The following is a 26,514-nucleotide window of genomic DNA, read 5'->3' as shown; positions in this document are numbered from 1 at the left end:
AGTCCTCTGTTTAACCAGTGTGGTCAAACTGAGTTGAAAAATAACTGGATTACATTCTCCCTATGGTGACAAAAGCATAGTAATACCAGAATTTTTATTTTTTATTTTGTGGGGACATTTTTTGGTCCCCATGAGAAAAACAGCTTATAAATCACACACACACACACACACACAAATGTTGCAGATTTCTGTGAGGGTTGTGTTTAGGGTTACAATATACAGTTTTTTAGAATATAAAAAAATCATGGCAGTCAATGGAAAACCAACCCAAGTTGTGATATGATTAGGTTGAGTATCATAAAGTCTTGATTCTGCAATACTTGCAAACAAACTGAGTTCCAGTGTTCATTTATAGTTAAAACTATGATGTCACCATTGTGGACTCGAAAAAGGCGTCATAGCACATTTGACTTAATAGCGATTCAACAAGAGCATGTCCATCACACATATATAGTGTCAGTGAATTATTATAGTTGTATTATAGTGTCAGCACTAAACAATCAGTTGGTCAGATCAGAGGAAGTTAACAACCGCATGAGCGGCTGATGATGTTTAAAGAAAAAACTGTATAAAGAAAAGACAGACTGACAGAAACAGAAAATGGCTGATCAGTGTCACATGTGTCTGCTGGGACTGATCATTCTCTGTCCACTTCTGACAGGTAAAGAAATCTTTATATGGTCTATAAGATGGCTTGAAAGATCTGTATGATGTGAAGATCCAAATTAATTAACTTAATTAACTTAATTACTTTGGCATTGAGTCTGACTAAAAGTTAGATTGAAGATTTTTTTTACTGATGTTCATGTTGTGATCGTTTTCTTTCACATTTCCTGTTTTCATTTATTGATATTTATTAAAATATGACCAATAAAATACTGTGTTTCAGGTAAGAGTGAAGCAGAAGTAATTCATGTGTTCAGCAGTTCTGGTGAAAATGTCCGTCTGCCCTGTAATAATGCTCTTTCTGACTGCTCATCAACTACATGGAACTATAACAGACATTCAGTGGCAGTTGAACTGATTACTTTAGGGATAAAGAAGAATAATATAGAGAGATGTGAGAGACTGAGTCTGGGGTCTGACTGCTCTCTGAACATCAAGAAAGTCACACAAGAAGATTATGGGCTTTACTGCTGCCGACAATTTGTGAATGGAAAACAACAAGGAACTGATGCACGTGTTTATCTGCATTTTCTTCATGGTCAGTGTTTCTGTAAATTATATGATTATATGTTCAAGTTTAAAAGAACAACATTTTCCTTTTAAACTTATGTGTTATTTCTGTCTTATTTTCTCTTTCAGTCTCTTCATCATCCTCACAGACTGAGATCAGACCAGGCAGCTCTGTGACTCTCTCCTGTCAGTTGTATTATTATGGAGTCTCTTGTGATAGTTTGGTCCGTACTGATGGAATTCAGCTGTTCTGGGTGAATCAGGCTGATGTTAGTGTGATGACAGACTCCAGATATCAGATATCATCCTCTTCAACAGACTGTATCAGCAATCTGACTACAACACTCCTGAATGAAGATCTCAACAGAGAGTGGAGATGTCTGGTTACTCAGAGAAATCAACTGAAGACCTCAGCTACATTTACTGTCAAAGATTCAGGTAAAACATTGTTCAATTTCAGAGGAATCTCTGATACAGAGACATGACATGATGATTAATAGTCATTAATTCAGAACAAACTGAAGGTTTATGGGCTCTAGATTAGTGTGTTTCACTCGTATATAAAGTGGAGAAACACCTTATTACCCCATTATTCGCTGAACAGAATTTCTGCTTCTTTAACTTCTTGGAAGCAAGATCATCAATGATGTTGTCATATCTACACTGTCTTTTGTCTAAACCTTAGTAATATAGCAAAAATGTCAGAAAACACATACCTTTAAAAACTGGAAATGAGCAAATATTATCTAACTGTTGAGATTTAATTCATGATAATGAACAAGCAACATCTAATCATGAAGCTGCTCACATTCACGTCTGTGGTCTGGCTGTGTTTCTCCTCCTTGTCCTTTTTTGCTTTATGATATGGAAAAACCTTTTAAGCTGCAGCTGTCTTCTTGCAGTAACAAGAAGACAAGTAAGACCCAGGCAGCCGCTATGGCTCAATTAGACAGTTTTAGGGAGCTCCTTGTAGCCTGAGAGGGGTTACACAGCATATACAAGTAAAAATTTCTCAGTAAACATTTTATTTGGATTGTTTTATTTTAAAAAAATATTTAACAATTTTAAGATTGAATTAATTTGTTTTTCACCAATTTCTCAAAACCCAGTTTAAGAAAATGCACTTCACATTGTTGATAACATTTTCTTTCTCTTTCCACTTTTATATCAATACGTTACAAGATTGTTCTATTGAAATCAATGTGATAAATGAGTTAGGTCAAAAGTAATCAGATTATATTACCTAAAACAGTACAATCTGCATATTATTTCCATATGAATATTTCCATCCATGTTACACCATGTTTAAAGGCCGGAACACACCAAGCCGACGGTCGGCCGTCGGGCAGTTTTTCTTCGTCGGCCGACTAAGTTTCCTCGGTGTGTTCCCTTTCTACGGAGCCCCTAAAGGGACATGGTGGTAGAAAAAAAAATGGGAAGGAAGGAAATTTTACGTGGTGGTGGAAAAAAAATTTGGGATGGGAGGATTTTTTTTTTTTAATATTTTGCGCTGCTTCGGCTCGGGCAGAGGACGGAATTTTAACCATTGGAATGGAATATGAGTTTGTCTGTCTCTGAGCGTTCCTCCTGTGATAAAGTGAACTGCTCTGGGCGGTCATTCAAGCAGTGAAACAAGCAGACCCCAAACATTTCTAATATAAATGTGTTTTGTACCCGTGACGTCGACTCGATCGACTATCGCGGGTGCAAAGGCACGCGTTTATACGATGCTGCCTCAGATCGGAGAGACGCTTGCATGCTATCTCTCCCCTGTGGGCGCATCATCAGAGGCGTTTCACAGCGAGTCAGGCTGTTACTGCGCTGTACACAATGGCTGTGTTTCAGGCAGATCAGACTGATCTATGAAAGTTTTAAGCACAGCCTTTCATTCAGACCGTGTTTACTTGTCTGGTAATTGGCTGCATTTAATTCTGAGGAATTTATTAAGTGAAATGGCCTTAAAATATATGTTTATATTCATATATTTAATTATATATATATATATATAGATATATAGATATATATATATATATATATATATATATATATATATATATATATGCATATATAAGCAAAATAAATAGGTTCTCCATGACGTTAACTCGCTCATGGGGAAAACCTTATTTTTCTTGTGCCTTTGTGCCTTCAATGTCAACTTATTTGACTATCGTGGGTGCAAGGGCGTGTGATTTAAACAATGATGCTCCAGTTTGAAGAGACGCTTGCAAGCTATCTCTTCTCTGGAGCTCATAGTCACTTAAAGAAACAGCACTCCCCACCAAGCTATGCATATTAACATCCATGCTGGTGGGAAGGTGTTTTGATCAGTGTATCAGACTGGTACTGCTGCACACTATGGCAGTGTTGCAGGTGGACCAGGCTGACCTGCTAAGAAGGCTGTGGCGAGTTGTGCTTCCCCTTATAAATCTAGGGACCAGCTCGTCACGTTCAGCAGCCTCATAATATCTAACACCCGCCCCTTCTCAATATCTTCACATAAACCCTCCTTCCCCGCCACCTCTGGAGCAGCGGGGGGCAGCGGTTTTCAGTGACATGTTAGGTGTTCCGTTGATTTCTGTAACACATCAGGACGTGGAACATCTAACATCCCCTCAAGGGAAGTATCAAAATTAGTGCCCATTTCAGAGAACCTGGCAGCGTGGAACTACTGCCAGGGGTGTCTGTGTGGGTTCTAAAGACAGTAGAATTAGGATACAGAATCCAATTTATTTGTCGTCCTCCGCGTTTCAACGGTGTGGTCTCGGTGTGAAGCCGGGGCAAGCGACTTTACTGTCATAAGAATTGCAATCTCTGCTGGAGAGAGGGGCCATGGAGCATGTTCCCCCTCTAGAGAGAGAGTCAAGTTACTACAGCAGATACTTCTTAGTTCCCAAGAAGGATGGGGGGCTGCGTCAAAATCTAAAATCTTAAATCTTAAATCTTAAACCGTTCAGTCAAAGCTCTCGAGTTCAAGATGTTAACCGTAAAAATGATCGTGTCACAAATCCAACATCACGATTTGTTTGTCACGATCGATCACAAGGATGCATATTTTCACATAGAAATATTGCCCCAACACAGGAGGTTCCTGAGGTTCGCTTTCGGGGGCAAAGCTTACCAATATCGGGTTCTTCCATTCGGCCTAGCCTTTGAACTACAGTCAAGAGATGGCGTTACAACACAGGTGTTGTACTAGCCCATCTAGTTTCTCTAGGGTTGAGATTAAATGAGAGGAAAGTGTTCTCTGTCCTACCCAGAGAACGACATATTTAGGGGTCATATGGGATTCGACCATGATGCGGGCACGATTGTCTCCCACTCGAATCGAGACCGTTCTAACCATCCTGAACAATGTCAGGCTAGGCCAAGATTGCACTGTTCTGCAGTATCAAGAAATGTTTAGTCTCATGGCATCAGCGTCCTCGGTGATTCCTATGGGCCTCTTGCACATGAGACGTTTCAGTTGTGGCTCAGAGTCTAGGCAATGCTCTACGGTAGATAAGGGCAAGGGCACGCGCTGGGTGCTTCGTGCCCTTTCTAGAATCCATGTTTATGGTAAGGGTTACGCGCTGCGGCTTCGTTCCATTTCTATGTGGCTCAGACCTCAGTTCTTCACCCTGGGTCCCACTCTAGGTGCGTTGATGTTGCAAGATGCCAACAACAGAAGCTTCCTGTACGGGCTGGGGAGTGGCCTTAGGTGGCCGTCCAGTCCAAAGGGATATGGTGAGGTCATCATCTCGATTGGCACATCAATTGCCTCGAATTGATGGCTGTATTTCTGGCCCTGAAGTACTTGCTCCACCAGTTAAGGGGTTACCATGTCCTAGTGCGGGTGGACATTAATATGAATCGCCAGGGTGGCCTGTGTTGCAACGTCTAGACAGGCTGGTGCAGCGCGTTCTGCTCTGGGCTCAGGACAAGTTCCTGTCCCTCATAGCGATTTATATCCCCAGATATCTGTCCAGACAGAGCATACCGACGGGGGAGTAGAAACTCCACCCGAGGTAGTCAAATCTGGTAAAGATTTTATGAAACAGATGGACCTCTTCGCCCCAACAGGCAGCGCAATGTCCACTCTATTTCTTTTGGAGTCACCCAGCTTCCCCTGGGTCTGGATGTGATGAGCATATGTGGCCCAGAATGTGCCTGTATGCGTTTACTCCGGTTTCTGTGCTCCCAGGAGTTCTAGACAAATTTCGCCAACAAGTGACTTGCCTCTTTCTGATAGCGCCATGTTGGCTGAATTTAATATGGTTCTCAGAGATAATATCTCTCCTCGACGGCTCGCCTTGGGCGATTCCGAGCAGGAGGGACCTTCTGTCTCAGGCGCAGGGGACAATATTTCATCCCCGGCCAGAGATGTGGAATCTTCATGTTTGGCCCCTGAGGGGAACCAACAGAAGGACACAGGGCTTTCACCTGAAGTTATCGAGACTATTTTAAATGCTAGAGCTCCCTCTACTAGAGCAAGTTATACCAACAATTGGGGTGTCTTTGAAAGATGGCGTACTGCACACAATGCAGATCCAGTAAACTGCCACAGTTCTGGACTTCCTGCAGGGAAAATTATCGACAGGTAGCCTACATGCCCCGCCACTCTCAGGGTTTATGTAGCTGCTCTCTCGGCTTGCCACGCTCTGATTGACGGGGTGCCTTTTGGGCAAGCATGTCCTGCTCTCTCGCTTCATTAGAGGAGCTAGGTGGCTTTAGCCTCCTTCTAGAACCAGGATCCCTTCATGGGACCTAGCAATAGTCCTAGAGGGCCTGGTTGAGACCCCCTTTGAACCGTTAGAATCAGTTTCTGACAAGCTGTTAACTCTAAAATGTTTTTTCTTATGGCTATAACTTCTCTCAAAAGAATTGGGGATTTGCAGGCTCTGTCCATTGTGCCATCCTGCTTAGACTTTGCCCCAGGAATGTGAAAGCAATTTTGCATCCTCATCCTGACTATCTGCCTAAAGTTCCTTTCTCGAACTTGCATCCGGTCACTCTTGAAGCCTTCTGCCCTCCGCCATTCACAACGCCGGAGCAGGAGAGACTTCACAGACTGTGTCCAGTCCGTGCTCTTCAGACTTATGTCCACCGCACTAGCCAGTGGCGTAAGTCAGAGCAACTGTTTGTTTGTCATGGCGGCCATAACAGGGGTGCGGCCGCCACGAAACAGATCATGTCACATTGGGTGAGAGATGCTATTGCCCTTGCCTATGAGGCGCGTGGTCACACTTCGCCAACGGGCATCAGGGCTCATTCCGCCAGGGGGGGTTGCGTCTTCTAGAGCTTTGGCGGGGGGCGCCCCCTTACAAAATGTTTGTGATGCGGCAGGTTGGACCTCTCCGCACACATTCATAAGGTTTTATAGTTTGGATGTTCATGTCACTCCGGGCTCTCATGTCCTTGAGTCTACATCACAAGTTAGTGTCTGAGACTCTCTGTGCTTGTGACACACTTCACATCCAGGGGGTCCGGACACACAGTGTGGCGGCGTGGGTATTCTCGTTCCCATAGCGCTGAATAAAGCGCAGCTTAGAGTGTAGCCTTTGAAAGGGAACGCCCCGGGTTACTTCACTGTAACCCTGTTCCCTGAGAAGGCGGGAACGAGAAGCTGCGCTTCTTTGCCCCACTGAGATGTCCCTGGACTGCTCTTCAGACAAAATATCTGCTGATGCACAGGTGGATCATCTAATTATAGCCTCGCTACGACGCATTCCAATGACGTCACGCAAGGCTATAAATATAGGTCAATTTCATTGACGTTGTTTTACACATATATTCACAGCTGGTCACAACTAAAAGACGTTCCCATAGCGCTGAATAAAGTGCAGCTTCACGTTCCCGCCTTCTCAGGGAACAGGGTTAGAGTGAAGTAACCCGAGGCGTTTCGCACCGTCGGCTGAAGTTGGTCCTCGTCGGCTTTGTTTCGGCCGATTCGACGTTGGACCTCGTCGGGCCATATGATCATTCTGATTGGCTGTTCAGCTACTGCCGCCTGCTGTTTCGGAAAGGCATTTCATATCATGCAGGCGCAGAACTGATGTGCTGATTGGCCGTTGGCCGTTTAGCGTCGGTTTGGAGTGGCAGGGCAACTTTGGACACAGACGCTGCCGACGTGAGCAAACCCCGCAGTCTGTCTAGTTCGTCGGCGTCGGCTTGGTGTGTTCTGGCCTTAAAGGTACAAGACACTAGGACAATATGAGATAGGCAGACTGTAAATGCTGTTTCTGCCGTCACATTGCTAAAATCATTCAGTAACCGTGTCTTGTTTAAAATAAAAATATTCAAATATCAGTAAACCACAATACATTTGCCAAAAATGTAGGTAGGTCTATACTTTTCAGATAAAAATAAAAAGTTTAAACTAACCCCCCCACTTTTGTCAAAAGATGCTGCTATAGAGGCCCTCCTCCCCACCTGTTTCTACGGCTTTGCCTGTGTCCGCTGGTTGACATCTCTGACGTTGTATCGAGTTTCATGCAGTTTGAAGCATGCTAAGCATCTCAAAAGCATCCAAAATTAAAATTAAAGTTTGATGCGTTGCCATCAACAGTGTTTGAGCTATCACGATTCTTTTCACAGGTCTACATCTGCCATGTTTTAACATTATTCTGATGAAGTTTGAAACAAAACAGGTAAAAAAAAGAGGGTGATCTCAAAGCATTTTAAAAAGTGACACACTTCCTGCTGCCAATTGGTGGCGCTATAATTTTGACTCACAATAGTCACATCCATGTGATCAGTATCCTATACCGAACACACAGGTGAAGTTTCATAAAGATCAATCAATGTATGCAGACGTTATAACACATTTCCTGTTTCCCTTTTCTCACCATAAATTTGTTGCCTCGCCACGGCCAAACCGTTCAAGATATCAAAAATCAAGTTTGGTGGCGATCGGATTAATCGTCTAGGAGGAGTATATCAAATTCCAGAGCATGCGTTTTCCAAACAACCCATAATAACTGACTTCCTGTTGAGCCGGCGTATAACTTAGAGTATGAAAGTTGTTTGGCCCGATGAGGTTTATATGTGTACCGAGTTTCATACAAATTTGAGCAAGCGTGTTTGATATATGGACCAAGTTTTTAGACACCGTTCAAGGGGGCGCTGTCGAGCCCCCCAGCCACGCCCGGGTACCAGCTTCTGCCTGGCCCTGATGGCTGATGTTTCTGATGTGTGTGCAAAGTTTCAAGAGTTTTTGAGCATGTTAAGGGCCCCAAAAATGCCAGAATATTCGGAAAAATAAAAAAATTTTCCTAAGGAAAACAATAGAGCCTTCAGCCTTTGGCCCTAATAAGTTTTATTAAATATTTTAAATAGTTTGTAAAAGTAATGTCTATAACCATGTTTTTGTGTGATCAGTTAGCATTTTTGAATTTACACAACATGGCACATCTGTAGCATCAACTACAGAAAAAACACAGATTCCAGATACTGCACCAAAGTCACTATGGATGCTGGATCATTATTCAGAGGTATGAAATGTCTTTGTATGTTTTTTTCATGCTGATAACTCTAGACTATTATATTAATGAAGTGAATTTAATGGTTTGTAAATAATTGTTAATGGTTTTATATCCTTGATTTCATCTACAATGTAATTTACAGTTTCACATATTCATTCTCTTCTTTCTCTCTGTTCTCTCTATCATCTGTCCACACATCTTTCCTGTAGTGATTATGATTATTCTTGAGATTGCAGCATTTGTTGCTCCTGCTGTGATTCTTCTTCAGATCATCTGTGCAAGAAGAGCTGGTGAGTTTTGAGCAACACAGATTCACACTGATCTGTAAAAGTCTTCAAACAAAGTAAAACTTACGAGAGATCTGTAAATTGTATTTAATTATTTTGTAGGGAGGAAGGACTCACACCACCCAGAAGAAATAGAGATGCCTACAGTATTGGAATAAAAACAAATAACAAGCAAGATTACAGCAAGATTCTTCATGTTTATGAATATGATCATTTTCCAATGCTTAATATTGTATAGACGGCTTTAAAAATAATTTTAAATAAAGTGATCAACAAAACAAGACAGTTATCTAAATAAACATGAATGGTCATTTCCACAGACAGAAATCATAATCTAAATACATGGTAATTTCACCTTTCTAACTTTCCTTCCTCTAATCTTGAAACTTTTTACAGAAAGCTTTTTAAATGTTCAATAGTCATTTTAAATTATGATACTACGAGTGTGTTAATTATCATGGCATATGTACAGATGTATTTTTATATCTTTGATTTTTTTATTATTATTATTTGTATGCTGATCATTTCAATGCAAAGTCAAATTTTTTATTATTTTTCCTCCTAACCCTAAATAAGAAAATGTATGAATGATTGTCTTCCACAACCAACATGTTTTTCATGTCATATCATGCATAAATATGAATTAAAAAAATTGAAAACATCTTTTTTGCTCTTCAGATATGTGCTGAAAACAATACATATACAATAGAAAACAACTCATATCTCTTGGCTGACTTGGATAAGCTGAAATTAGCCATTTAAAACTGAAAATTAACTCAAAAATACCTTTTAAAAAGGAAGAAACCTGATTGTTATTGTTCACTTCTCACATCATAGCCTATGATAATTATTCAGTTGAGACTTGCATGTAATCAATAAATTCATTTGAAGAAATAATATATATTGCTCTTGTATCTTTTCGTGTTGTCATTGTTGCAGTGAGCGAATCACACAAAAACGTCAAGAAGCTAAATAAAAATTGTATTTCCTGCCATCATGATGTGTCATTTACCAGATAAAGTTGGAAAGATCAAAACATTTTTATTTTAATCTCATCTTTGAGTTAAACTCATATGAGCAGACAGTGAGAGGGTCACTATTCGTTCCATCCAGATAAAGTCCCGGCACCAGACTGAGACAGCAAGGCTGTTTTGAGCTGTAGTTTATCTGGACCAATCGAGACATGTTGTCAGCGTTATAGAATGACACCTGCTTTCTCTCACAGTCCAAATACAATCCTATTTTCTGTGGTTTGTCTCGAGTACTTAATGGAGTGTCCTTTCCATCACAGGACAGAACGTATCCTTTATTGTGTTTAAGGTGGAGCAGGATGTCACTTTCTTTTTCTGAACCCATCTTAATTCCTACAGTCCAGTCTGGCTTTTTATCGACCTCTATTTCCCAGTAGTGCTGGCCAGTTTGGAAGTTTTCCACTGAAACTGTACCTGGATTGAAGTCTTTATACAAACCAGACATTCTGTCAGCTTGTCGGACTCTGGCGCCCCCTCGAGACACTTTTAAGTATGACTCTCCAGGATTTTTCAGGGTTAAACTCTCAGGAACTACAGCACAGACACAGAGAGAAACATTATTAAACGAAGAATCAGTTGTTGAATGAGACATTATTGCAGATCTTGCATTGAATATTCTGGTTATGTTTAGCATAAAAGTATAACTTCTGCAATTAATTCTCCAAACCACTAAATGTACAGATTCCTATATTCAAACTTTTTTTTTTATATTCAAAAATTTTTTTTAGATTATTTCACCTTAACTGTGCTATTTTTGGTTTATATTTTTAGTTTGAAAATGTCCTGTTGATTTACATTGATAAAATGCTTGATGTTAAATATCCAACTGAATAAATATATTCACTTCCCTTAATTGATACGCACCTTTTACCTTTCGTGCAATGAAAGTGAAAGTAAACAAGTGGCATCCGGACTTTTCCGTTCTGCCACAATGTCTTTGTGATATTTGCATATTTGGCATATACTGATTTCTGATTGGTCATGTATTTTGTAAGGTCTTTAATAGGGGGTCTTTTCTTTCTTCTATTTAATCATCTGTAGCTGGCTTTACACTGCAAATGTCTCAATTACAAATAAGGATGTCCAAGATAATAAAAAATGTGCTTTTTAAAAAAAAAATAAAATAATTTTTAATAATTAAAAAAAATCTGGCCTAGAAAATGTCACTGACCCATATGTTTTGTTACATGTTGCTTCTCACACACAGCTGACAAATACAGAGAATCATGACAACCAAGTCAAAAATCTACTTGGCCACATTTTGACATTTTTTACTTTTTTTTTCTTTTTTTTTTTGACATTTCCTTCACTTTATAGCTGAACTTTAAACATGAATTGTTGAAAATGCATTGATTGACATATTCTTCACCTGGTTTGATGGATTGCAGCATCTCCTTCCACACAAAGAACTGCAGGTGGGTTTCATGGGGGCCAAGAAAGAGAGAATCAGGAAGCACAGTAAGATCTTTGACCCTTGACATATACCTGAAACAGAGAGTCAATTCAGCATCAGAAACGTGATTTCTACAGACACGACGGATGTGATATAGGTCTAAATAACAACATTGCAGGTTATTTACTGGGTATTTGATGGTGTCTCAGCAGCTTTCTGCTTCATGTTCTTTGTCATTGGAAATCCTTTTTCATTCCACCACTGTAGACAAAAACAGACAAAAAAAAAATCTTATTGGGTGCTTTATGTTGTGTACAGTATAAAAACTATAATTTAAAAATAGTCCTAACTATAATATTACTTCCATGTGTGTTTTTATAAACTTTTATGTTTATGTTTTATACATAACAGATGTAATCAGATGTGTTGTGACCTGTAGAAAGTGATCAGGTTGCTCGATCTCCAGAGCTGACTGCAGAATAATCTCCTTTTCTTTGTTCTCCATAAACCTTCTGTTTATCAAAGACTGATTCTTCTGCATGACTTTTATAACTTTCTTCTCCTCCTTCTCCAACTGTTTCTTCACCTCATCCTCTTTTTGTTGTAAGAACTGGTGCATTTCTTCAAACTGAGCAGAGATCTGGGCTGATAAGGTTTTGGATTTATCCTAAATAGAGAAAAAAAAAATCTTAGTTTGTGGCTGTAAATTAGTAAAAATATAATATAACAAATATTTTACAAGAATTTCATTTTCTTTATATTGTCAGGACAGTTGCATCACCCTCTTTTTTTTTACTTTATGTCACCCAAAAACTATAAAAATTTATTTTAATTTTTAAATTATAAACTAGCTCATGGTCATATAAGGAATAAAGAAGATGAAAGAATAAACTAGCTCATGGAAGAGGTGTATTCAAGACACTATATATGAACTGTTTTAATGTATTTCTGAATAAATTAATTGATAGGCCAGAAAGATGAATACAGACATGAAATGTGGAGCCGCTGGTACCTGTGCAGATAATTCATTCCTTATATTTCTCTTAGATTATATGCTTTGATACCTCAGTTTTAGTGATCTCAGTTGTCTGTTGTTGTATCATGTAATCCAGCTGTCCATTTTCTTTGGCAAGAAAACCCAAAGCAGTCTTCAGCTCCCCCTACAGAAAAAGACTCCTCAGGCATGATTTGAAAAACACTGACAGAAAACAGAGAAGATTCTCTGGATATTTTCAATTAAATAAGCCTGGGATTCAAATTTAGAAACCTAATTATGCCATGAATAACATTACATGAATAGCATAGGTTGAAAGACACTTGAAAGCAAGAAAGCAGCTCTTAATCCGCAGTGCTTTAATCAGGAAGTCACATGTGACTCATATGTAAATGACCGAGCTTTACCTTGTTGATCTGCGCAGCTTCTTTCACAGGTTTAAAGATGTGGCCTTTGTGTTTGTCTCCATCCCTGCAGATGACACACACCAGCTTCTGATCAGTCTCACAGAACAGTTTAAGCTTCTCATCGTGTTCAGAACACATCAGCATCTTTTCCATTTCTGGAGAATTTAATGCTTGTGTTCCTTCTTTAGATGTGGATCTGTCCGATTTCTGCTCAGCAAGGTGCTCTCTCACTGTCGAGGTCATGTTCCTCAGTAAACGGCTGGATTTCAGGTCTTCTTTGTTATAAGGCCTTTGGCATTCTGGGCAGGCGCTTGGTCCCAGGCTGGCCTGCATGTGACCTGTGATGCATTCCCGACAGAACGAGTGTTCACAAGAGAGAGTCACTGGATCCGTAAAATCACTCAAACACACGGAGCACTTTATCTGCAAAGACAAAGGAGAATACATTTTAGATTCCTTCTGGTCAAGATCGTGTTCTAAAGCAATAAGCTCTGTTTTGGCTAAATAAATCTTTATTCCAAAGATGATGATGTTATTTTCTCAGTTGTGTTTGTTCTTATACCAAGACTTTGCTTCATAAGTGAACACTTTCAGTTTTCAATACATTTAAATTAGGTTTGCAAAACTATTGTTCCTCCCACTGGTTGTATAACATCGAAAGTAGCCAAACTGGAATATCAAACCTTATACCTACATGAAAATGTTTCTCTTTAGAATAGAGACTTGGAATGTATTGTATCAGCACAAACACTTTTCAGTCAATGCATGTATTACGCTTAAAGACATGCCTATTGTTAAGTATGTTCCTAACCTTTTCTATGTAACATTTACATAACAGCTGAACAAATGGTTTAAACATTTTGTAACCCCAAAAAAATAACCCAATGTAATTAGGGAGAAATTATATGGTTGTTTCACGCAAAAATGAAAGTCCTGTCATCATTTACTCAAGCTGTTCCAAACCGGTATAAGTTTTTTTCTTCTGCTGAACACAAAAGAAGATATTTTGATGAATGTCAGTAACCAAACAGTTGATGGGCCCAATTGACTTCCATATATTTTTTCTTTCTTTTCATAGTATGGAAGTCAATGGGGCCCATCAACTGTTTGTTATATTTATATAATTATATACAATTAAAGCTACAATATGTGAGATTTTTGCAGTAAAATTTCCAAAAACCACTAGGCCAGTGTAATATATTTTGTTCACTTGAGTACTTACAATATCCCTAATGTTTCCAACTATTTGTAATCTTATTTAAATTGCGATTTTAACCAAAGATACGGGATGTGTATGGGAGTCGCCTGTCAATGGCATCATATCCATGTTTATTTTGTAGAAACCATGGAAACACTTAAGACGCTTTAATATATTACATGTTTTATTAGACAAGGTAACAACTGTTTGGTTACATTTATAGACAGAATACGAATTATTGTTATGTAGCTCAACACGTTCCCTTTCGATACTTCACTCGTACTGCGTATAGGGGAAAGGTCTCCCTTTTTCCCCGTTGCTGAAGCCTTTTTCAATAACGCAGTGTAACTGCATTGTCATTGGTTCACTCATAGACAAGTTGTTGAACCAATGACGGCGCGGCATAGCTGCGCGGCCTATGGCGACAAAGCGCGCGAATATTCCCGCCGAAATGGGCGGGGTTACGGGCTATATAAGCAGGCGTTTCGCCATAGGATTTCAGTGTTTTCTCCTTCAGCGACGACCTCTACATCTCTTCGCTGATCTCCGCCTGAAGCTGAAGAAGCTCGCCGCCTTCCTGACAGCTCTCGCCGCCGTCTGAAGAGGCTCCCGCAGTGGACTCGCCTGGACTCGCCGGTTGAGGACAGTGCCGGCGCCCTCACTGACTGCAGCTTCAGCGCCGTCGTTGAGCCGCCGCCTCCTGCTTCCCGCTCCCGGCCGCTTCCTTTGTGTCCCCTGCCGCCATCCGGCGCGCCGCCTGAGAGCTTCACCCGCGGCTTAACGCCGCTCTAAAAGAGCGATTTCAGCGGTTTTCACCGCTCCTAAAAGAGCTTCCGCGGTCCTTGCCGCTCTAAAAGAGCCACCGACTGCCATTTTCATGGCACCGGCGTCTCACGATGCCCCGTCACTCATGTGCTACGTGCAGTTTCGGGTTCCTCCCAGCGCCTGGCGGCACGGCCGCTTATGTCTCAAGGTCAATCAGGCCTGTCTTCTAGCCCTGAATCCTTGGATTCAGTCTATTCAGTCTTTTCAGACTCACTTGACAGGACATCATGTTCTAGTCCGGTCGGACAGTATGACGGTGGTGTCATACTTAAACCACCAGGGCGGTCTCTCGTCCAGCCACTTATGCGCTCTGGCGAAACGTCTCCTGGAATGGGCTCTTCCGAGGCTTCAGTCGCTCAGAGCGACTCATGTTCCTGGCAGGAACAATCTGGGCGCAGACATGTTGTCACGGAGCAACGTCCCCTCCGACGAGTTGATGCTCCACCCCCAAGTAGTCCTCAAGATTTGGGAGTTCTTCGGGAGGGCAGAGATAGACCTCTTCGCCTCAGAAGACAACTCTCATTGCCCAACATTCTTCTCAAAGGAAGTCGGTGCTCTGGCCCATACATGGCCCAGCACGCTCCTTTACGCCTTTCCTCCGATCGCACTGATCCCTCAGGTCATCAGGCGCATCAGAGAAGACCAACACAGAGTCCTTCTGGTAGCCCCGCTCTGGAGGAACCAGGTTTGGTCCTCAGAGCTGTTCAAGCTCTCCCTGAGAGCCCCATGGCCTATTCCCCTGAGACAGGACCTCCTCTCTCAGGCAAACAGAACGATCTGGCACCCACAGCCGGAGCTTTGGGCTCTGCACCTCTGGTCCCTCGATGGGAGCCGTCCAGCCTCCCCGGGGACGTTCTAAATACCATTTCTCAGGCTAGAGCTCCATCCACGAGACGCCTCTACGACCAGAAATGGGCGGTCTTTGTTGATTGGTGTTCCTCACGCAACATAGAAGCCGTGGAGAGTGACGTATCCTCCATACTGTCCTTCCTCCAAGAACGCTTAGAAATGGGGCGCACCCCTTCTACTCTTAAGGTTTACGTAGCAGCTATTGCAGCTTTCCATGCTCCCATTGCTGGCCAATCAGTGGGACGTAACGGCCTTGTGATCCGTTTCCTGAGGGGCGCTAGGCGATTGAATCCTCCTCGCCCCCTCACCGTTCCCACTTGGGACCTCTCTCTGGTCCTCAGAGCCTTAAAGGGACCCCCCTTTGAGCCAATGGGTTCAGCCGATCTCAGACCCTTAACGCTGAAGACCACTATGCTGTTAGCACTAGCATCGGTTAAGCGCGTTGGCGATTTGCAGGCCCTCTCTGTGAGCCCTGCATGCCTTGAATTTGGGCCAGGAGACTCGAAGGTTGTTCTCAAACCTAGGCATGGCTACGTTCCTAAGGTGCTCTCAACCCCGTTTAGAGCTCAGGTCATCTCGCTTTCTGCTCTTCCTCCCTCGGCGGACGAACGAGAGCTGGAGCTACTCTGCCCAGTTAGGGAATTGAGGACCTATGTGCAGCGATCGCAGCCTTTCAGGCAGTCGGATCAGCTCTTTGCCTGTTTTGGTGGCCGCACCAAGGGGTCTCCGGTCTCAAAACAGCGCCTCTCCCGTTGGATAGTGGACGCTATTAACCTGTGCTACTCCTCACTGGGTGCAGACTGCCCCATTGGAGTCAGGGCCCACTCCACTAGAGGAATGGCTTCCTCGTGGGCTTGGTCCAACGGAGTTTCCATTCAAGACATCTGTGAGGCGGCCGGCTGGTCTTCGCCGTCCACTTTTGTCAGATTCTATCATCTCGATGTCCCGACCTTGCAAGCTCGTGTTCTTTCAGTGTGATTTAGCGGCCTCTAGTGAGTTCCGCCTCACACAACCCCAGGAATTATTTCCTTAAAGTGTAAAGTGTAAATTAAGGCTTTGCCTTCTCGCTTGTTTTCTTGGACCCCCTTCCATGTGTCCAAATTCAGGCTGTATCGTTCCCAGCCGTGGCACGGTGTGGTTGAATTCATTCCCCATACGCAGTATGAATGAAGTATCAAAAGGGAACGTGCTCGGTTACTAACGTAACCTCGGTTCCCTGTGATACGGAGCGAGTACTGTGTCACTTGCCGTGCCACGAGGCTGCGGCTTCAGGGTCGTCGCTTCAGTCGATTACACTGAAATCCTATGGCGAAACGCCTGCTTATATAGCCCGTAACCCCGCCCATTTCGGCGGGAATATTCGCGCGCTTTGTCGCCATAGGCCGCGCAGCTATGCCGCGTCGTCATTGGTTCAACAACTTGTCTATGAGTGAACCAATGATGATGCAGTTACACTGCGTTATTGAAAAAGGCTTCAGCAGCGGGGAAAAAGGGAGACCTTTCCCCTATACGCAGTACTCGTTCCTTATCTCAGGGAACCGAGGTTACATTAGTAACCAAGTACGTTTAGTCTTATTATTTAAATCTAGTTTTTCCAAGAGTACCATGCTTTTACCATGCCTCAGAGAAAAACACTATTTTGTCTAGTAGCTATTACAGCATTTTCTTCATCATACAATACGTTTTAAAATTAATTGCATGCCATTTATCAACACAAGCCATCCAGCATTTATTAATATGATATTCTAAAATTGATCTAGCTTACTGCAGTGCGTAACAAGTGTATCACAGCAGCCGACGAGCAAACGCTAAGAGTAACGTTATAACATCATTTTCAACACAGTCAAATGTTTCTAACATGATAAACACTGCTGTGTTACCTCATAGGCTTGACCGGAAGAAGCGGAAGCGGCGACTGCAGCATAATAAAAGTTCTGCTGCTCGCGAGGCGTGTCGCGTTCGTCTCTCATTGCAATCTCTCCAGCGGCCTCATTCAGCTCTGTGAGGGGCCGTTCACACAGAACGCGTTTTTCTATTCCAATGCGCTACTTTCCCATTGTTTTTCTATGTAAACACGCGCTTGACGGACGTGCATGACCGTTACGCTCGCGTCTCGCGTCTTTTGCAGCGCCTCTCACATGAGCGCCGCGTTTTTAAGATGCCGTGTCAAGTTAAAAGAATTTCAACTTTTACACGCAGCGCCGCTCATCAATGTCAGTTCCAAAACAGTAGACCAATCAGAAGAACTCGGAGGCGGGGCAAGCGTTGCGAGCTTCTGTTTACAGTAGCAAGTTGGCATGACAACTGTTTTGTATGACGGCAACATGGCGGAGGGTGCGCTCATTATTATCTTATTTTCTTTTTTTACTGTCTATGTTTTTTTCCATGTCAAAACTTGTATCTGTCAATTCTGCTGTTTACCTATTTCTATTATTTCCGTTGTCGTTATTGCCTCACGTCTCAAAAGCGCGTCTCGAGACCCTCGCGTTCTACGCTGCGCTTTTTTTAAAACCACTCCTGAGCGCTGCGTCTCGCGTTTTTAGACGCATAGACGCGTTCGGTGTGAACGGCCCCTAACATTAATAATCTCATCCATGAATTTGATTTCTACCCGAGTCCTGTCCTGATGCTTTTCCACTGGCTGTGAGGTGAAGATGGCATCTTCCAAGATTCCACGCTCAAACTCGTCATCGAGCCACACCTTTGCAATATAGATTAGCAAAAAATCTATATATTGTAGCTTTAGCCTAATAAATGTTGTAAAATTGTTGTTAGTATACCTCGTGCAGTCACAAATACTAACAAATATTGCAAATTGACTACAGTAGCCTACTGTTTTATAAAGGATCTTTGATTTTATTTTCTCCCCATGAATTCAGTGCAGAAGTATGTAAAACATTCTGTTCCATAATGCAAGAGGGTGTGATCTCACTTAATAAAAGACTGAACAAACTTTACAGCTTCATTGTTTCATCAGGAAAGTGTTTTCACACTAGTCTGACTACAACAGCGGAAGCTTTCTGTTTGTCACTGAACATCAGAGGATTCTAAACAGAGAAATTTCATGGCTTCAACGCTGTCTCTCCACCTCATGTGCTCAGTGTGTTTGAGTGACTTCAACGATCCAGTAAGTTTGCCCTGTCAGCATGTTTTCTGCAAACAGTGTATTACAAGTCATTTGGAATCAACTGAAGGTGCTCACAGATGCCCGGAATGCAGAAAAGTCTTCACCAGACAGGATGTTAAAGGTAACCGAGTTCTGAGAAATGTTGTAGATGCTGTACAACAACAGCGCAAGACAAAACAGCAGACTCCAAGGACAGCACAAGAATTGTTGTGTTCTGAGCATGAAGAACAACTCAAACTTTTCTGTGAGAATGATCAGAGATTGGTTTGCCTCATCTGTAAGGAGGGAGAGAAACACCGTGGACATGATTTCAAGCCTGTAAAAGAAGCTATGAAGATCAGTGAGGTTGTATATATGTGCAATGTATAGTGTATAAATAAACAAATAAAAGAATGTGATGGAATGGAACTGTAATGACAACTTTTAGTGTAATAATGTGCTTTTGTTGATGCTTTTGTTCATTTAGAATGTGGTGAGAAAAGCATTGAGATTTATTGTGGAGGACAATAAACAAGTGGATGACATGATCTTGATCCAGGTGCTTGAAATTACAAAATCTAAGGTACGTTATTTAAAGAAATTATTGGGTTTTTTTTTCCTTTCATGTTTTTCAGTCTGCCAATCTAAACTTTGTGTATCACATTTCTTCTACTATTCATATAATGTAAATGCACAGGAAAGGGTCAAATGTCTTGAGGAAAAGATGCATGCTCAGTTTAACAAAATGCATGACTTCTTGAGGGAAAAGGAGAAAGAAATTATGAGACAGCTCCAGAAGGCAGCCAACAGTGCTGAGAAATCAATGCAGCAAAATGCATCATTGTTGACAAAGTTGCAAATAAATGGAAATAATCAGGTGTCCGTTTTGGAGTCAGGACTTACAATATGCCAACCTGAGATGTTTTTACAGGTAATCCTCTTCTGTGTTCACAAATATAATACATATATAACATTTTCTATGCTGTAATTTATTATATATCATTTAATATTTCATTTTGAATTTCATGAAATTTGTTTCAGTGGTGGAGTGAAGAAGGTTTCCCTTTGGTTGATAAAATCACACTCAGTGAGAACAAAGGCATCGAGTCTGCTTTGGCATCCAAGTAAGATGTAAAATGCATTTTTGTCCTCTTTTGACACTTACATGCTTAGCCGAGACTCGAAAGCTGTCTTTTCACTGGCTAACTGCAACCACAATTCGCCCTCTAGTGGCAGTAGAGTAGAGGTGAACTTTTATTTTGTTCACAAAGCCGTTGTGAGTCTGTTTGGCTGAATTTACTTGGGGTGCTTCTCAGTTTTCAAAACCCTCCTTCTTCGTTTCCTCGCTCCTCCATGACCTGTAAACCGAGCAAACTCAGCCATTTTGAAGCACATTTCAATTCTCTAATTGAACCATGAGGAATGAGGGAGCTAAGAATCTTGAGCGGCTTGTTTTTTTCTCTCTCCCCAAACCAGTTCAGCGCAAACTCCACCCCGCAGCCGATTCTAAAGACTTCATTTAATTTTTTTCAATATCTATATTTGTCCATATTTGTTTTGTTTTTGTTTTTTGCTCATGTCTTAGTTTGTTTGCCTAAATAAAAATAAAAAAAAATTTAAAAAAGAAAAGATTTCATTGGTCATGTCAGTTACAGTGCTGACTGACAAATACATGACCCTACAATGAAACTGTTAATGCGTTCCATTCGGAAGGGCTCATCCCTATGCCCTAATCCAGAGGTCTTCACCCCTGCTCCTGTGGACCCACTGTCCTGCAGAATTTAGCTCCAACTCTAATCAAACACACCTGAACCAGCTAATCAAGCTTTAAAGGATCGCTTGAAAATCACAGGCAGGTGTGCTGAAGCAGGTTGTAAATAACTTTTTCAGGACAGTGGGTCCCCAGGAGCAGGGTTGAAAACCTCTGCCCTATTCCTTCAAAGGGTTTACCCTCCAGAGTGAGAGCTTCGAAGGGATGAAGAGTGTAGTGGGCAAAAAAAAAATCCCCGTAATCTTACCGAGACAATCAAGGAGGCATCTTCGTTGCACATTTTGTACGCTGGTTGACCCCCCCCAAAAAAATACGCTCTGAACGATGAGTTGATTGTGCAAGCTGCGTCTTTTGTTTAACATTAGTTTATTTATTTATTTTTGGTTTATCACACCATATTGTATATTGTCTATATATTTGAAACATTTGAATGGACTTATAAAGGTAGCTGTAAAGTATCTTTGTTGAAGTACAATGTTGTTATGACCATAATAATTTACCAAATCTAACTAGTATAAATATTACAGTAATATAGAAAAATACTATACATACATTAGGTAAAATCGAACTCCGAGCCTCCTGTATCCATTTTGTGATGTCAAACAGCTTCCCTGTACAAAGGATCATGGGGGCCTAAAGTGTCCATCAGTTGTGCCCTTCGAAATCCTTCATTTCGAAGGGCCCTTTGAAGTGGCCAGTTTTGAGCACTTCGGTTTGCAACGACCCTTCAATATGGCGGCCATGATTGTTTTCACTCCGAAGTGCCCTTCGGAGGGCACCGTGGCTTTAGGTCTGGATTTGCGCTGAACTGATGCACAGTGGTGCTTTCCAATACTCAAACTGATGCTAGCCTGTGACCCGGAAACCAAACAAAGTAAGCCATCTTGAAAGACATCTCAAATCACTAATTGGTGGAAATGAACCAAGGCTGGTTTGCCAACTGCCATTAAATTCAAAAGAAGAAGAATTCTATAATTGCACCATGAGGAGGCGAGGAACAAGGAGTGAGGAAGCTTCCAGAGGAGCTATGAGCGAGGATGCACAGATGTATCCTATGTGGAAGTCTTTCTTGTCGAAAAACCTGATGCACATATAAATTCTCCTCCCCCTTCACATCTGTCACAATAATTTTAATTCACACTAATGACTGAATTTTTTTTTGGGAGAACATTGGTTAACTTAAAATTCCATCCATCCTTTCTCCAAACCGCTTGTCTTCTGTATGGTTGTAGGGATGCTAGATCCTAAACATGTTAAAGGTCCCGTTCTTCGTGATCCCATGTTTCAAACCTTAGTTAGTGTGTAATGTTGTTGTTAGAGTATAAATAAAATCTGTAAAATTTTAAAGCTCAAAGTTCAATGCCAAGCGAGATATTTTATTTAACAGAAGTTGCCTACATCGAACGGCCAGTTTGGACTACATCCCTCTACTTCCTTCTTAAATGACGTCACTAAAACAGTTTTTTGACTAACCTCCGCCCACAGGAATACACAAAAAAGGGGGCGTGGTCTTGTTGCGCTCCCACTGAGAAGAGCATGAGTTGTGTTTGTAGAGTGTGTTTGTCGCCATGTCGTGGAAACGGTGTTATTTTCATCCCGCAGTCCAATCACTTTTGTTTGGTCTTCCCAGGGATGCTGTACTTAGAGATCAATGGTTACAATTTATGTTTAACTCGGTTCCCGAAAATTAAAATTGTGGTATCCTTACTGCAATAGTTAATGTTGGACTGCAGTGCACATAATGGCCACAAGAGGGGACTATGTTTATGTATATGGCTGTTTTCCGTATGAGGTACTCTTCTGAGTGAGTGCTAACGTTGTACATTTTCTGTCGCTGTTTGTGGAGATTAAAGAGTTCAGCCTCTCGGGAATTATTGTCTTTTGTGTTCATTCGGCACAACACCACAATAATCCACATGTAAAACTATGTGCAGCACACGTTATGGTAAGAGGCGTGACCTTTCCGGGCAAGGAGCGCTAAGCTGCTGTCGAATCACAACTCAGGAACCGCTGGCACAATCAGAACTCGTTACGTATTTCTGAAGGAGGGACTTCATAGAACAAGGAAGTCATCAGCCCGTTTTTATGACAGTGGAAACAGCGGTATACAGATAAGTAAATTATGTGAAAAATACTGTGTTTTTTTTACACGCGAAACATGAACACATGTTATATTGCACACTATAAACACAATCAAAGCTTCAAAAAACACGAAAAACGGGACCTTTAAACATTTATTCTTTATTCTTAACCATCCAGTGTGACTTAAAGGGATAGTTCACCCAAAAATGAAAATTCTGTCATCATTTACTGAAATTTATACAGGTTTGGAACAACTGGAGGGTAAAATGATGACAGAATTTTCAATTTTGGGTGAACTATCCCTTTAAATACATATACAGTGGATGAATTTAAAACTATTATTTTCTATAGCTTTAAATCAAGACTTGATGGTGCTAAAGTGATTTATGACCACTTCACCCTTGGCCCTTATGAAACTGACCTGCCACTAATCGTTTGGAGAGACATGCTAGGCCCTGTCAAACATGGTGAGTTGAGCCCTAATGAACATCTCTCATGGTACTGTTTTATGAAATGTAGCACTCTTATTTTTTTGTTTCTGTTATTACACACAACCATAGTTATGTCTAGGTCACCATATTAATGTAAACATTAAGTTTCATTTGTTTGAAGAATGTTTGCTTTCTGTAATCTTTCTTTCTTTAGACCTATCAGATACGTCTACAATAGACAAAGACCTGAAACTGGCAATCAGAAAAGACAGCCATCTGCAGTCTCATGGGGAAGATTACTTTGCTAAATTTCAAAACTTCCACAATGGTTATAAGGACAATTATGTGGAGAACATACAACCTGGTCAGATGTACTGGGAGGTTGACATAGGAGTTGAACCAGGATGGGAACGTGGACTTACAGTTAGATATTACCCAAAGGAGAAGAATGGTTCTCTGTGGCAGACATTATTTTCTAAATATTTTGAGAACATATCTCTTTCAGTGAAAAATAACCGAGTTTATGTTGTAAGGGGCAGTGAAGAAACCCTAATCGTCAGCCAGATGATACCCAAGAGAGTTGGGGTTTATGTAGACAGTGAGAAACGTCAGGTTGTGTTTTGCAATGCAGACAAAATGTCTCTCATTCACACAGTGTGTTGTGGAGATGAATAGATTTATCTATAAATCAAATCTTCTGTTTGTACACCTGCTTTGGATTCAGAGAATCTGAGAAATGTTCTGGTTATCCTATTCATTTTTGTATAAATTATTGTTAGAAATATGATGTTTTGATTTCTAAAAAAAAAAAAAAAAAAAGTTAAATGAATAAATATAATTTGAAGTGGTATTTTCACATTTTTATTTCTTTCATGTATAAGCCATAAAGCTTATAGTATGATTATGAATAGGGGATTTGTGATATGATGTTGTATTTCATAGTTGAACTGTATTTGAGAGTGTGATTTTTTTTTTATATGCACAGTACAGTCCAAAAGTTTGGAACCACTAAGATTTTTAATGTTTTTAAAAGAAGTTTCGTCTGCTCACCAAGGCTACATTTATTTAATTAAAAATACAGTAAAAAACAGTAATATTGTGACACTGAAGACTGGAGTAACGATGCTGAAAATTCAGCTTTGCATCACAGGAATAAATTACTTTGTGAAATATATTCAAATAGAAAACAGTTATTTTAAATTGTAATAATATTTCACAATATTACTGTTTTTTACTGTATTTTTAATTAAATAAATGTAGCCTTGGTGAGCAGACGAAACTTCTTTTAAAAACATTAAAAATCTTAGTGGTTCCAAACTTTTGGACTGTACTGTGAAAGAGACCTTGCTCTGACAAATGCTCCTGTATTAACTGGCATATTCAAAAATGAAAAGTGACGCAACTGACACTGATAGGTCACATGATAATGACAACATGGCGAAGTACATCCGAATTACATTCAAACTACACATATTCACACTATATAGAGCATACTTTTTAAGCGGTCTTGAAGTAATTACATATTGCTACTCCTAAGTATACTGAAGAGAGTATGTGATTTCGGATGCATCCCCAGAGTGTCGTGTTCTGGTTTATTTTCTGTTCCTGGGACTCTTACGAGTTTGTTTCCTGTTTCCTTTGTTCTCTATGGAAGTAAAATAATGCCAAATGTTTTTGAAATAAAAAGCTTGTTGAATTGCACTATTTGAAAAAAATATGCATTACATTAGCTGTACTTGCATTTAGATGCACTGTATTTTTAAGGCTTGCATTTTTATGGGCTGAAATTCAACATGGTCGTATATTTAGGCTGTGAATATTTCAATTAAACATATTTCACACACATTTTCATTATTAAAAATTCAATAATTCATATTCACCTTTTAGATTTCACTTCCAAAATATTAATTCTGTTTAAAAATACAACCTATACAATTCAACTAGCAATTTTCAGTCCATTTTATTTCGCTTTACAAATTCGCTTCCACAAATTCAGTGGCTCAAATTCGGCAGAAAATTCAACATTTCACATCCGGGAACTGCAGGAAGAGCAGTAGAGTGCCAATGCATCATCTCTATCTGCTGTTGGTCTTCTTCACCAGCAGGTGCCGCTAGCGGCTGTTTAAGACGAGATCACGGCTAGTAAGTCATCATTCATTCATAAAAACAGATTTACAGAAATGGAGCAAGTGGTAAGTGAATGTGTGATGATTATCAGGGCCAGTATAAATGCAGAAAAGCTGATAAAGACACAAAAGCTGCATTTATGTTTAATTCAGTGTATTTACGCTTACTGTCCCAGTGTAGCTACAGCTTTCTCTCCAGTGAACAAGATAACGTTATTGCCCGATGCTGGTGTATAGATCAAACGTTAAATCTGAGATAGACATATATTTTTCTCTGTTGTTTAGTTTCCTTAACTTTATATCGCAGCGCTGTGTTGTAATACTAGGGCTTCCCTCATCCGTCATAGGATTCCCCTGCCATCAGGACATATAAAACTCTTAACACAGTTTAATGGACTCGTACAGTGATATAAAAGACCAAACTCGCACCTCATTTGTGATGTAGGTTAGACTATATAGGCTCCAAGAAAGCAGATACTGGCATTAAGTTGATTTGACGCTGAACGTTTGATTATGATATTCGCAAATTTAGGGACTGTCTCTAAAGTTACAACATTATGTATTCACGTTTCTACCTTCAATAGCATTTAAAGAGAATGACTTAGTCACAAAACCAACTGTAAATTGTTCATCTAGGTGTCAGGTATAATGCAAACCTTTTAGATTTTTGATGTTTATTAAAATAAAAGGTAACACTTTATATTAAATAGTTGATATGAATGAACATTGAACTGCACTTCTACAGCACTTACTAATCTTTGTTAATGTTAATTCCAGCATTTACTAATACATTATTAAAATCAAGAGTTGTATTTGTCAACTTTAGTTAATGCACAGTGAAGTAACATGAACAATGAACTGCTGTATTTTTATTAACGTTAACAAAGATTAACAAATACAACAACAAATGTGTTGCTCATGGATAGTTCACATTAGTTAATACATTATGAACCTTACTGTAAAGTGGTTCCAAATAAAGTGTCAAGTAATATGTAAAGATTGCTATGTATTTCACTACTGTATTGGATCATACAAAAAATGCCATAATTTAAAGCTCAATAGCATTTGATGAGAATGATTTACAATCACCAAAACTACCTGTGAAGTGTTCATCTATAGGTGCCAGGTCGAAGAGTGATGCACCCTTCTCTCTCTCTCTCTCTCTCTCTCTCTCTCTCTCTCTCTCTCACACACACACACACACACACACACACACACACATATTCAAACACACTCAACTCAAAGTACATGCACATATACTTTTTCTTTTTTACACATTCATCACACAATTAGTTCTACTTAGTTAATTTTATTTCTAAATTTAATTTAAAATTTGTATAAGCAGGATAATCTATGATCAGGTAAAATAAAAAATGAA

At 40.5% G+C, this 26,514-nt stretch overlaps 3 protein-coding genes across 3 annotated transcripts; 2 read left to right on the top strand and 1 right to left on the bottom strand.

The window, feature by feature from the left end:
- Positions 1 to 550: 550 nt before the first annotated feature.
- On the top strand, positions 551 to 9,060 carry LOC137026129 (uncharacterized). Its single transcript, XM_067393402.1, has 6 exons — positions 551 to 661; positions 890 to 1,204; positions 1,306 to 1,614; positions 8,533 to 8,645; positions 8,846 to 8,926; positions 9,026 to 9,060. Exons 1-5 carry the CDS (start codon positions 601 to 603, stop codon positions 8,846 to 8,848), a joined length of 801 nt encoding a protein of 266 aa, XP_067249503.1. The 5' UTR covers positions 551 to 600; the 3' UTR covers positions 8,849 to 8,926; positions 9,026 to 9,060.
- A 904-nt stretch (positions 9,061 to 9,964) lies between these two features.
- Positions 9,965 to 13,195, bottom strand: trim108 (tripartite motif containing 108). The gene is made up of 6 exons (XM_067398795.1): positions 12,749 to 13,195; positions 12,412 to 12,507; positions 11,781 to 12,014; positions 11,535 to 11,608; positions 11,324 to 11,439; positions 9,965 to 10,485 (listed from the first exon to the last, which is right to left on the bottom strand). The coding sequence occupies exons 1-6, from the start codon at positions 13,193 to 13,195 to the stop codon at positions 9,965 to 9,967; spliced, it is 1,488 nt and encodes a 495-aa protein (XP_067254896.1).
- Positions 13,196 to 18,684: 5,489 nt separating this feature from the next.
- LOC137026113 (zinc-binding protein A33) lies at positions 18,685 to 23,685 on the top strand. The gene is made up of 6 exons (XM_067393401.1): positions 18,685 to 19,092; positions 19,214 to 19,309; positions 19,424 to 19,657; positions 19,768 to 19,850; positions 22,931 to 23,046; positions 23,225 to 23,685. Exons 1-6 carry the CDS (start codon positions 18,685 to 18,687, stop codon positions 23,683 to 23,685), a joined length of 1,398 nt encoding a protein of 465 aa, XP_067249502.1.
- Positions 23,686 to 26,514: the final 2,829 nt, after the last annotated feature.

The sequence above is a fragment of the Chanodichthys erythropterus genome, chromosome 2, assembly GCF_024489055.1.
Source record: "Chanodichthys erythropterus isolate Z2021 chromosome 2, ASM2448905v1, whole genome shotgun sequence".
In the NCBI taxonomy this organism is placed as follows: Eukaryota; Metazoa; Chordata; class Actinopteri; order Cypriniformes; family Xenocyprididae; genus Chanodichthys; species Chanodichthys erythropterus.
The sequence above is the reverse complement of the archived record's forward strand: the minus strand, read 5'-3'. Positions and strand labels throughout refer to the sequence as shown.

Excerpts from the sequence above, each read along its gene's own strand:
- LOC137026129 (XM_067393402.1), top strand. The coding sequence starts at position 601 with ATGGCTGATCAGTGTCACATGTGTCTGCTGGGACTGATCATTCTCTGT. Across the intron at positions 1,205-1,305 it reads TTATCTGCATTTTCTTCATG|TCTCTTCATCATCCTCACAG; the intron begins GTCAGTGTTTCT and ends TTTCTCTTTCAG. Across the intron at positions 1,615-8,532 it reads ATTTACTGTCAAAGATTCAG|TTAGCATTTTTGAATTTACA; the intron begins GTAAAACATTGT and ends TTGTGTGATCAG.
- trim108 (XM_067398795.1), bottom strand. The coding sequence starts at position 13,195 with ATGTATTCTCCTTTGTCTTTGCAGATAAAGTGCTCCGTGTGTTTGAGT. Across the intron at positions 12,508-12,748 it reads AAGCTGCGCAGATCAACAAG|GGGGAGCTGAAGACTGCTTT; the intron begins GTAAAGCTCGGT and ends CTTTTTCTGTAG. Across the intron at positions 11,609-11,780 it reads AACCTGATCACTTTCTACAG|TGGTGGAATGAAAAAGGATT; the intron begins GTCACAACACAT and ends TTTTGTCTACAG.
- LOC137026113 (XM_067393401.1), top strand. The coding sequence starts at position 18,685 with ATGGCTTCAACGCTGTCTCTCCACCTCATGTGCTCAGTGTGTTTGAGT. Across the intron at positions 19,310-19,423 it reads TTGAAATTACAAAATCTAAG|GAAAGGGTCAAATGTCTTGA; the intron begins GTACGTTATTTA and ends GTAAATGCACAG. Across the intron at positions 19,851-22,930 it reads GAGTCTGCTTTGGCATCCAA|CTTTAAATCAAGACTTGATG; the intron begins GTAAGATGTAAA and ends TATTTTCTATAG.